The sequence below is a fragment of the Camellia sinensis genome, chromosome 3 (genome assembly GCF_055761805.1).
Source record: "Camellia sinensis isolate YWXY chromosome 3, ASM5576180v1, whole genome shotgun sequence".
NCBI lineage: Eukaryota > Viridiplantae > Streptophyta > Magnoliopsida > Ericales > Theaceae > Camellia > Camellia sinensis.
In genome coordinates, this window is record NC_138963.1 from 138,764,743 (window position 1) to 138,777,409 (window position 12,667).

General features: G+C 39.7%; 1 protein-coding gene across 1 annotated transcript; it reads right to left on the reverse strand.

Annotated features, from left to right (window-relative positions):
• Window positions 1-11,375: 11,375 nt before the first annotated feature.
• On the reverse strand, window positions 11,376-12,377 carry LOC145821865 (uncharacterized). Its single transcript, XM_082918439.1, has one exon. The coding sequence runs from the start codon at window positions 12,375-12,377 to the stop codon at window positions 11,376-11,378; it is 1,002 nt and encodes a 333-aa protein (XP_082774565.1).
• Window positions 12,378-12,667: the final 290 nt, after the last annotated feature.

Genomic DNA, 12,667 nt, shown 5'->3' on the forward strand with positions numbered 1-12,667 from the left:
AGATGCCTAAAAAAATGCTGAAATGAAGCCAATAGACATCAAGCACACATGCTACCCTTTTGAGCCCAAAAAGCAAGGAAACAAACCATGAAGGGAGAGGGGTGTCCCTCCCCTATGCAAGACTTCAAACCATCCTTTTTTAACACTAGAATACACTGATTTTCAGTGGTCAAGAGACCAAAATGCTGAAGTGAACAAAACCTTATCAAAAAGGCACCAAAATGGACCAAACAAGGCCTATGAGGGTGAGTTTACACTCAAACCACAAAATGATCTTAATGAAAGTGCTAGAGAAGGAAAATTTGAGCCTTTTTTATGTTATACACAAGAGCTAAAACAGTAAACAAAATAGGTAGAGAACCAATGCAAGTTTGGGGAATAAAAGGGAAGATGCTCACCCTTGAAGAACCCTTGAAGAACAAATGGTCTAGCCTCCCTCTTTTGATCAAAACCAGTCCAAAACTCAAGAAACAACTCCTCCAAGTCCCCCAATCTCGGAGTAAGGTGTAATGGTGTGTGTAATGGTGCAAAAGTAAGGTAAAACACACCTTTTGGGTCAAGAAACACACACAAGAAGGGAGAGGGAGAGAGGTATAGAGATAATATGTATCTATATCTCTAAAGGCTGGTTTTTGCTTCTGTTTTTCTAACCTAGAACCAAGAGGAAAGCCCCTCTCTTATAAGGATCCCTCTTGCAAAGCTTATTCAACAAGCTTGGCTAGAGGGAAATCCCTCCATACACGTGTATGGAGGGGGGGAGAGTTGGTGCCAGCTATCACAGCTGGCACAAAATATCTCCATAAAGTGGATGAACAGTGGTCGGCTGCCCAAAAAAGCTATTCTGGCCAAAAACAGTGCCGACCGGCAACATATTATGCCGACCGGCAATAAAGTGTGCCGACCGGCAAACTAAAGTGCCGATGGAAGAGAAGGACCAGCCGGTGGCCTCCAGCCACTGCCGGTGGTGTGTGGGGATGCCTCATAAGGCATTCCCTGCCCTTTCAAGGCAAAACACAAGTGTTTGGTGCAAAACCAGACACTAAATAGTCGAGTTTGGGGATCCTGAGGCAAGGCGCGCGAGCCGAGACCTCCGGGAACTCCAAACGAACACAAACATGGATAATCACCGAGTGTTCAAACGGTGACGTCCAAGTCTTGAGGACGGTCAAAAATGGGGTGTCTACAGATACCTGCGAAGCATTGATACATGGAATCATTTGGTGGAGGTGGGAATGCTCATCCTGTCAACAGCTCACATGGGTTGTTTGAGAGTGATCATTAGTACTCATGGGATGAGGAAGAAGATATTGATTTGAATCGTGATGCCAATGTATTGGCTTATGGTAATTTTGATGACAATTTCATCTCTCGCTTTACGTGTTATCGGAGTAGACTCTTGTCGAGGAGGTTGAGGCGGAGAAGGCAGAAGCGTAGAGCAGTTAACCGAGTTAGATAGTTTACATATGGGTAGTATCAGATTGCAATCGAACCATGTCACTTGCTTTCACGACCCCAAACCGCCCCTAGTAGTTTGGTGCCGTGGTGGCCAGTAATCCGTGATTACCGAAGGCCAACATCCAAAATTCACACCTAATCAGAGTATAGATATAGGGGGCTCACAAGTGTGGAAGCAATAATCTAAAATACAAGTGGTCCATAAGAGCAGTGCATAAGTCAAATGAAATGGCATACATCTTTACATAGCTTTACAACTAGAATACAAATAGAAATGAAGTACAAAAATACATATTATATCTTGGAAAAAGGCTTCTCGAGCCGACATGTTCAAAATACATAAGCTTAAAAAATTGCCGACATAAACAAAAACACTTGAGCCACAAATCATGAAACATAATCTTCTAGTTTGCCGACATCCTCACTGCCGGCATAAACATACATGCAAAACACACATCTCGACTTAGCCGACTTCTTGGTTGTTACCTACATATATACATAGGGAGGGTGAGCTTGGATACTTAGTGAATGGTATAAGTAATAAAGGGGTTAAATGAATGATTCCCGAGGTCTTTCAAAACAATACATAATATATCTTTATCAAAACCATACTTATCATAGCTTGTACAAAACATGAGATAAATCTTGTTCATCAAACTTGATCTTACAAAACTTACATACTTAACATACGTCAAATCTTATAACATAACCTCGGCATAACCTTGGTCTTTCAAAACTTACTTACTTACTTACAAGACCCACGCGGTAAACCGCCAGTGGCAAAACAAGACCAAGTAAGAAGGCCCGTAGCCCTTTAACACTTGGGTGCTGCGCAAGTTTAGAGTCCTCCAGCACAAGGGACCTATGTTACAAGAGCCCGTAGCCCTTTACCACTTAGGTGCTGCTCAAGTTTAGAGTCCTCCAGCACAAGGGACCTATGTTACAGGAGCCCGTAGCCTTTTAACACTTGGGTGCTGCTCAAGTTTAGAGTCCTCCAGCACAAGGGACCTATGTTACAAGAGCCCGTAGCCCTTTAACACTTGGGTGCTGCTCAAGTTTAGAGTCCTCCAGCACAAGGGACTTTCCGAGAATGTCGTCAAAACAAAGCTTACTTGATACATTGGCATTCAAAACGAAGCTTATACTTGATACATAAAATAGGGATATCATTCATGCTTAACAAATACTTTTATCAAAACAAGGCAAAGCTTTATCAAAACCTTAAGAACATAACTTTATTAAAAATACCACTCACATAGTTCTTGGGACATCGGGATCAAGGCAAAGGTCCAAGTCCTACAAACACATGGTAAAGTCTATTGAATGTACTCTTAAAAACAAGCTTTACATTAATGCAAATGATCAAGGGAAAACATACTGGAAAACATCTAGGGAAAACATGCTGAGAAACATCTAGGGAAAACATGTTGGAAAACATGCTGGGAAACATCTAGGGAAAACATGCTGGAAAACATCTAGGGAAAACATGCTGGGTACTAACCAGGTCTTGGAATGGATGCACAGAAATGATCTAGGCAAAAATGACCTAGCTGAGTGAACTCAGGAGGTCTTAGCCGAGGTCCCACACCTCTTGGCTGAGGTGTGGTTACCTAGGCTTCAGTATGCAGCTGCCTGCTGAGGTGTTACAAAGTGTCGGCAAGGGTGTACCATGGTCGGCCTAGGTGTGCAGTGGTTAGCCTAGGTGTGCATGCAAGATAAACTAACGTGCAAGTGATCATGCAAGGTAGGCCAAGGTGAGATACGATGCTTGGCCTAAGTGTGTGATCTAGGCAAGAGTGGTCTCGGTGATCACACCTAGGGAAATGAAGCCTGGAAATCTGGGTTTCAACCTTGAAGAACATGGGCATGAAGAACATGAAGAACATGAATGCTAAAATCATAACTTGTTATTATAAAATCTGAGGTTTCATGCTATGAATTCAAAAACATGGACCTTAGTACCCATACTTGAAGATCATATGAAAACAAACACGAAAACATGGATCTTGATACAAACTTTCGGATCAAAACATGGCTTTTCCTCAAGAACACATGAATATCACTTTCTCTTTCTAAAACCGAACTTCAAAGCAATGTATGGTTCATGAAACATGCTAGATCATGCAATGCGATTAGATCAACATAAAGAATAACAAGAGTAGATCATGAATCTAACCTTAAAACACGGATCTAACGGTTCGATCTCTAGGGATCAAGCTTGGAAATCTACCTCTCTCTAGAATTCCCCTTCCTCTTCTTAGAGCTTCTCTCTCTTCTAAGACCAGGATATAGCAAATGATATGTTTTTCTCTCTCTGCCAGCTGATTTAACCCTCTGCAGGGATACGTGGCACTACCAGATTGGTTCTCCTCAAAAGGTGATAGAAAGACAAGACAAGTGTATGACAAAGTGTGTACAACAAGCTAGATGACATGGGCACTCCGGCAGGTAATGATCTCGGCTAAGGACATAGGCTTCGGTAAGTAAAGTCTCAATGATCTCGGCTAGGAAGGATGACACTTGGCCAAGCTGTGCCACACCTTGGCCTAGATGTGCCACACCTCGGTCTAGGTCATTCCAGTCCCGGAACAAGATCACTAGGTGCAAGGATCAAGGATCTAGGATCTAGGGCGCCTAGATGATAACATCTCGGCCTAGATGACGCATATCTCGACCTAGGTGATGCACACCTCAGCCTAGATGATGACATCTCGGCCAATATGCCTAGGTGATGGTTGAGGTCAACCAAAGTGGTTCCAAGATGGTCCTAGGGGTAAGAGGTTCAAAGGTGTGACCTAGGCTTGACATGACCTAGGCTTGGTATGACCTAGGCTTAACATGACCTAGGCTTGGCATGACCTAGGCTTGACATGACCTAGGCTTAACATGACCTGGGCTTAACATGACCTAAGCTTCACATGACCTAGGCTTAACATAGCAGGAGAGGAACAAAGCATGCAAGCAACGCTTAAGCAAAACAAGACAAGATTCATGAATGTAAACTTAACAAGACAAAGTTATGTAAATGCACATAAACATGACTACAACATTGAATATGGATTGTTACAGCAACTTAACATGGCAAAACATATAAATGCATGTAACCATGACTAGGCCATAAAATGTGGGTTGTTACACTTGCAGTCCAAGCGGCGGCATTCTAATGGGGATCTCTGCTTAGCGGTGTCGATAGTTAGTATCGGTGAAGCAGATCTGAAGGTTTGGTCTCTCCTTGTAGGATTGTGAATTATCTTAGTTTTAGTGTCAGTTATATCTGGTTGTTTTCATAGATTAGGTCTCATTTTAATTTTTGTGCATAGTGGCTAATCATTCAAAACAAAGAGACAGAATGATAGAAAGAGTCCTTTTAATATTTGTCTTTGAACATGTCTTTGCTTTGCTTCATAATCTATGTATTATGCTTGTCCTGATGATTTCTTCAAAATTTTATGTTCTTTCTAGTTTTAGAAATTCTTTGTTAGCCTCTACAATAACACCACCACACAACTCAAAAGGGTTGGCCTAGTGAGTGTAGGTTGGGGCCTGGGGTGTGTTCCTTTCATGTCTTTAGTTTCAATTCTCATTAAGTGCTATCAATTCTTTGGAACTATGCTCATGGATTTTGCATGAGATTTGCCCTATCTCTGTGGAGGGATTGTTTTGTGTGAGTCTTAAGATTAGTCGAGATGCGGAAGTTGGCTTAGACACCCTGCCATAAAAAATAAAATAACAACACTGCTCAAACACACACACAATATAATAAATAAATAAATAAAAAGAAGAAAAACCCACTTCAACGAAACCACAAATACTAAAATATGGAGAAATTTGATTCACTAGTCACTACCCTATTGTTATATTTGATTTAGCATGATTTAGTTTTCAGGATTTGTTTTTGAGAAATTTTCAAAAAGTAGTTTGGTGAATTAAAAATGAAATCTCATTATTTTTGTATGATTTTTCTCATTTTCTTTGGACAAATAATTTTAAAAAATTTAAAATATTTTTTTAACATTTATTTTTGTTATATTAACTTGTAATTTTTAAAAGAATTTTTAAAAATGAAATCTGAAAATTTTAAATAAATATAAGGATTTTAGCTCAATAAAGGATTTGGTCAGAATGCAAGGCCCAACAACATGTTTTTTGGGTGAATAAGCACAACATGTTCATAAGTCGGTACTCATTTTTTTGTTATTATTATTTTGAATGTCCTCTAGCAAAATTACCATTGAATTTTCGAGTAAAACATTATTGGTTACTTTTAGTAATTGATTTAACAAAGTAGAAAGTTTAGGATCCAAATTTTGGATCTCAGATTTTGTCAAGAATAAATTGTGTGGTGGAAATTGAAATTGTATATTGTGGACTTTATGTATAGAATGAATCTGAATCAAGTGCTTAGAGAAAATACAAATTCAATTAATGTGAGGGAAAAAGGATCTTTGTGAGAGAGGAACCACGGATAAAAGGAAAAAAACATATTGAAAAACATACAGCACAATTAAAAGGAATAATGCAAGAACCTACAAAGCATAAGCAAGACTAGAATTATAGTTTTTTATTTGAAGGGGACACAACAGAAAGTATCTAAAAAGATAGCTTCAATTTTAACAATAAAAGACAAATCAAACACAAAAGGAGTACTATCGTTACACAATAGAAGATTTTGGATTGCATGACTGATTTGATCCAGTAGTAGAGTGGACTAACTCAGTTGACAAAGTTGAGAGCACTTGGATTTATAGTAGCAAAGTCTAGCAAGTCCTTGTTACATTCAAAAAATGCCATATCTTCTTCAATCAATTTAACCCAAGCTTCAATCCCCTCACCATCTCTTGTAGGACTCAACACAACAACATTAGGAACTTCTGTATGACCAACCGTCGCCCAAGTTGGCTTTCCCCACCCAAAATCAGCTTCATTCAATGGCATCCTACTCCAACTTGTATCATTGTATGTGTATACATTTCAACTTCACCTCCTCTCATCTGCAACTTTCTCAACTCTGCCAACGACCCACAAATATCCGACACTCCACAATTTTTGCTTAGTTCTAGCTTACTTTCCCTTATGCTACTTACCAAGTTTGACAAGTTCATTTCGTTTTCACTCTCATCATCGGCGTGCACTACTAGCGGGCGTCCTATGTTTCCGGATGAACTCTCTGGTAATGGCAGCACAAGACATGCTCGCATGTTTGCTGATATGACTAATATAGATGGCCTCCTTGGATTGGTCAATCCCAATCCCAATCTTGATCTAAAAGCATCCATTGCGCATTTCCAAAGGAGTGCCATGACAGCCTCCATGCGGGTAGGTTGTTGTACCCTCACGTTGGCTGTTTCTGCCTTGAGAGCGTGAAGTTTGGAGGCGTTGAACACGTACCTGTTGGGAAAATAAACTTGTTTTTAGTAATTTGGGAGTGATGTTTACCCAAAAAGTTACTCAGAATTTGCTATCAAATGCCAAGATTGATTGATAGTTTGGTCCCTAGTGGTATGTTAGTAAATAGTATTTTGTTATCATTTTAGTGGTTACAAAATAGTGGGTTTTAGTATATAAAATGCCTGAAAATTAGAATGTCAAAATTGTTTTAAAACTTCATATATATAGCTGCTATGTAAGAATGAGAATGAATGAATACAAGTGAAAAGAATATATTCTTTATTCTCCAAATCTCTCTTTCAAATTATTTCGAGTATAGGCATTTTATTTTCAAAACAGTACCTCCTGACAACACCCTTCTGTGGTGGTTTCACATAAACATGTGATGGAGGGGTCTGTAAGTCATCTCCTGCGGGGAATATAGAGGGTGCAGTGAAATCTGGACTCACTGCGTCAGGGAATCCGGACGCAGTGGCAGCCCAGGCCTTGAGGAATGTGGTGAAGGAGGTCGCATCGGCAAGTTTGTAGTTAGTATAGATGCTTATAGCCATTCCTCCACATTCAAAGAAGCTAGCCTGGATGAATAAGAGAGATCCGGACCCCGATTCCTTAAATTTGATTGGAATGAAATAGTTTGGTAATCAACTCCATCGTCGTTGCAATCAACAAAGAGAGGTGCTTTGATTCTTCCAGCTAGAGGGTAGTAGCGAGTTAGGATTTGAGAGAGGGAGTTTTTTAAAAGTTGGGATCTTTCTTCGTAACTAGAACGCCGTGTGTGGCATAGTAGAGAACTACTGGTGTGTATGATGCAGGCGCGAATTGGTCGATAAGAGAGAGTTTGAAAGTTTTATGGTGATGGGGGGCCGGAGAAGATGGCTTGATGGTTTCTCTAGCGATTACCTCAATCTTAATCTCCATCATCGTCGTTGTTATACCTATGTACTATAATGAGTGAAAACTTGGTTTGTTTATCAATTTGCAGCTGTGCGAAAAAACTTTGCATAGTTCCTAGATGTTGACTCTGAATTATTAATAAATATAAGGGGATGAAAATGAAAGTTGTTGACATTTGAATCAGTTTTTTTTTTTTTTTTTCTTTCCTTTTTTTTTTTTGATCGGCAAAAATAAAATCTTTATCGATGAAACATACAGAGTATGAAATATTACATTAATAAAGAGGAGCTTGGAGCTAAGAAAAAGCTCCAAGCGCTGGTGAGGAACCAACAAAAGAGAGCCAGATAAAAGACAAACAGATAAATGAACTAGTCTATAACTTGGAGCTAAGAAACAAAATTGATAGATAAACTGGTAGGAGCAAAAACAGATAGTAAGACTGATAAGCACTAACTTTCCCCCACTTTGACAAGCTTTGCTTACATTAAACAACTGAAACAATGGGGCCACAGCAGAAGTCGTTCACCGTAACAAAGATAGCCTTCCCGAACCATTCAGCCCAATTCAGAACAGCACCCACTAACTACCAGGGCAATACAATACCGCAGAGTAATACAGCAGCCAAAGTACCAGAATCAATACAGCAGCAACCACCAACACAGCAACATACACCAATACAGCAGCCACAACACCAGAATCAATACAGCAGAATCACTATGTAAGTGTAGCAGACCCTCCCAAGCACTTCCTGATTTGCCTCAGATTAAACACAAAATCCTGAACTGAAAAGTTAAAGTCACAGAAAACAGGTTTTAACCAAAAAGCAATCCTATATTTAATTAAGTCACATAGATCCACCAGATTTGGGGGAGTTGCTCTAAACACACACTCATTTCTGCACTTCCATACAGACCACATCACAGCCAATGGAATCACCCTCCAAATCTTCCTTTCTTTCGACTTTAACTTCCCCCTCTGCCCACCACAGCAATAGACTCTCCACAGATCCTGAAATAGCAGCCTGGACATCCCACCAATCCAGCATTGCAGCCCAAACTGTCCACAGAAAGGGACACCAAATTAATACATGATTCACTGATTCACTGCCACTGCCACAAAACACACAAGCTATGGAAGCACTTGGGTTGATCACCCCCACTTTTTGCAGAAATTCTTTAGACTTAGGCCTCGTTTGGGAACAGACTAATTTAGTAACTTTTTGGCTATTTGGCTAAAAAAGTAGGTAAAAAAAACTTATATGTTTGGGATGACTTTTTGGCTAATTACGAAAAGATGTGCAAAAAGTAGAGAGAAAAGAGAATCTTTGACTTTTTGGTATGAGTTGTTGACTTTTTAGCTAAAAAGATAACTTTTTGACTTTTTAACTAAAAAGATAAGTCCCCAAACGGGGTCTTAATTCTTTTTTTCCTCGCAAACCAACCAAAGACCTGCACCTTAGGAGGGATGTACTTAAGCCAAATCAATTTGGTAATACTCATGGTGGCACCTGTATTATCCACACCCCACCTATATAAATCTGCTACTGTTTGTACCCCAGCAGATGACGCTAACCAAGTAGGCCGATCAACACACCCTGGACACACTGCAGGAGCCCCCAGCAGATAATCAAGAAGTCTAGCCAGCTCTTGCTCCTCCCACTCATATAACCCCCTTCTAAATTCAAAGGACCAGCCACCCACTAAACTTTTCTTATCAGCCAAAATTCTTAAAGATTCCTTTTTATCCAAAGACAACCTATACAAGATTGGAAATTCATCCTTCAAACAAGCAGACTGACACCAATTATCAGACCAAAATCTAATCCTCCTCCCATCCCCAACCTTCAACCTAAAATTATTCAAGTAAAACTCTTTAAGGCTACTACACTATTCAGCTACAGAAATAATCCCTTTCCATACTGCTGAGTGGCTGCTAGATGAACTTAGTGTTGGAATCCAACCATCAACCTCCATCTTATATCTGCTACAAATTACTCTCTTCCACAAAGCATCCTTTTCACAACCAAACCTCCACCACCATTTAATTAACAAACACTTGTTCACATCCCTTATTTTCCTGATACCCAAACCACCTTTCTCCACTGTTTCAGACAAGTCCTCCCACTTGATCATATGGATTTTCTTTACGAGTTCAGACCCACCCCATAAGAATGTAGCTTGAATCTTCTCCAACTCTCTGGCTACCTCTTCAGACATCTTAAACAAAGATAAGTAGTACACTGGCAATGCTGAAGTTACCGATTTGACAAGTGTTAACCTCCCTGCAAAGGACAACAATTTCCTCTTCCAACCAGCCAATTTGCTTTTGACTTTATCCACAGCTGGTTTCCATGTAGCTTTCTTCCTTAGATTAGCTCCTAATGGCATCCCAAGATACTTTAGAGGTAATGACTTAGTTTTGCAGTTCAACACTGCAGCACAACCATCTAACATCTCCTTAGAAACACCCACACCGCATACAACACTCTTATGGAAGTTTATCTTCAGACCCGACATAATTTCAAAGCACCTTAGCACCCTTTTCAACTTCCTCACTTCATCCACCTCGGCTTCACAGAATAATAATGAATCGTCTGCAAACTGGAGATGAGTTAACAGCACACCATCATGGCCTACCTTAACACCTTTAATGAGATCTAACTGAGAGGCTTGGCTCAACAACATATGTAGACCTTCAGCCGCAAGATTAAACAAAAAAAGGGACAGAGGATCCCCTTGTCTTAGACCTCTTTGTGGGTTGAACTCTTCTGTAGGAGATCCATTAACAAGCACTAAGATCCTTGCAGTTGTTACGCACTCCTTAATCCACTTATCACCAGACCCAAAATTAGAGAGCATTGAAAACAGAAAGCCCCAATTAATAGAATCATATGCCTTCTCAAAGTGCAACTGAATAAGTAACCCCTTCTTTTTGGCTTTCTTCCATCCGTCAACAACCTCATTAGCTATTAACACCCCATCTAGAATATTTCTTCCACTCAAGAACGCAGACTGAGATTCACTTATGATATGAGGCATTACAAATTTCAGCCTATTAGCCAACAATTTTGCTATGATATTGTCGATAGAGCCCACCAAGCTTATAGGTCTATAATCAGATAGCCCTATTGGATTCTCCTTCTTGGGTATAAGGGTTATGAAAGAACTATTTATACCCTTGACCAACTTACCATTGTTTTGAAATTCTTTCACAAAATTAACCACATCACCCTTCATGACTTTCCAAAACTTCTGATAACACATCAAGTTGAAACCATCAGGTCCTGGTGCCTTATTCCCATCACAATCCATCACTGCTGATTTAATTTCTGCTACTGAAAAATCTGATTCTAACCATCCAGACCCCACCCTGCCTTCTATTGATGGGGAAAAACCCCCCAACACAGGTCTTGATGACCAATGCTCTGTGTACTGATTTTTAAAGTGTTCAAACACCTTATATTTCACTTGACATGGATCTTCAACCACCACCTCCCCATCTATTATAGAATTTATTTCATTTCTAACTGTTCTGCATTTTGCAACTACATGGAAGTATCTTGTATTTTTATCCCCTTTCATTGCCCAGTTAAGTCTTGACTTTTGCAGCCATAACCATTCAACCATCATACTCAACCTTCACATCTCAGCTCTAACTTCACTTCTCCTATCTTTTTCCGCACCATCGAGGTCTCTATCCTTAGCCAAAATATCAAAACTATGAAGTTCACCCTCTGCTGCCTTCAACTTGTTTTGTACATTACCAAAAACCTCCACATTCCACCTTCTAAGGCCACCTTTCAATATCTTCAATTTTTGAGACAGTATAAACCCAGCCCATCCTACTACACTGGACTCTTTCCAATTCGACTCCCAGAACCTCTGAAAATCTTTGTGTAAGAACCAAGCATTTAATACCCTAAAGGGTTTTGGGCCCCAGTCCCTCTCATCCTCCATCAAAAGAAGAGGACAGTGATCAGAGACCAGTCTATGAAGACCCCACAGCTTAAAATTAAACACCTCAAGCCACTTTGGGTCTACAAGAATTCTATCTATTTTGCTCCACTTCTCACCAGTATATGAGTTACACCAAGTGAACCTCCTCCCAAGTAATGGTAAATCAGATAGCTCACACTTATCAATAAACTCATTAAATTCTTTCATACCTCTATCTCTCCTCGAACACCCTTTCCTTTCCCCAATCAGCCTAATCTCATTAAAATCCAATCCTAAACACCATGGATTAAGAAATTCCTCCTTCAGCTTCAACAAACAATTCCACAGATTCCCTCTAGAACCCACATCATTAGGTTCATAAATGTTTAGAATAGCACAATCAAATTGGTTAAAGAGAGTACTTGATAATAATATAAACCTTCTATTGCTGCAGCAATCCTTGACTTGGAATATGTCTGGATCCCAAGTACACAATAAACCCCCTACAGAGCCTACAACATCCATCACCATATACTCCATTTTGCCCCTTACCCACACTGATCTGACATCATCCTCTGATAATTCTGATTTCTTTGTCTCTTGAAACAAAACAATATCTACTTTTCTCTCCTTCACAAGCTTCTTAATCTTGCTTCTCTTCTCCTTCCTCCCCAGCCCCCTAATATTCCATGATAAGATCTTCATAAGAAAACCACTGTTTCTCCTATATTCCCCCCAGCTGGTATGCCCTACTCCCCAACGCTCACCCCCCCTTCAATGCGACTAACTAATAAAGTTGGTCACTACGGAAACAATTCATAAAAGTAGTTTAACATACACGTGATATCTAGTCTCTGTTTTACATCTATCTCATTGCGTGAAAATCTTCTATACATTTATAGCATAACTGAGTATTCATTTGGGTTCTCGATTCTAGTATCCATCAGTAAAAAAAAAAAGAAAAAGAAAGAAAAATCTTTCAAAATAATTTTTGG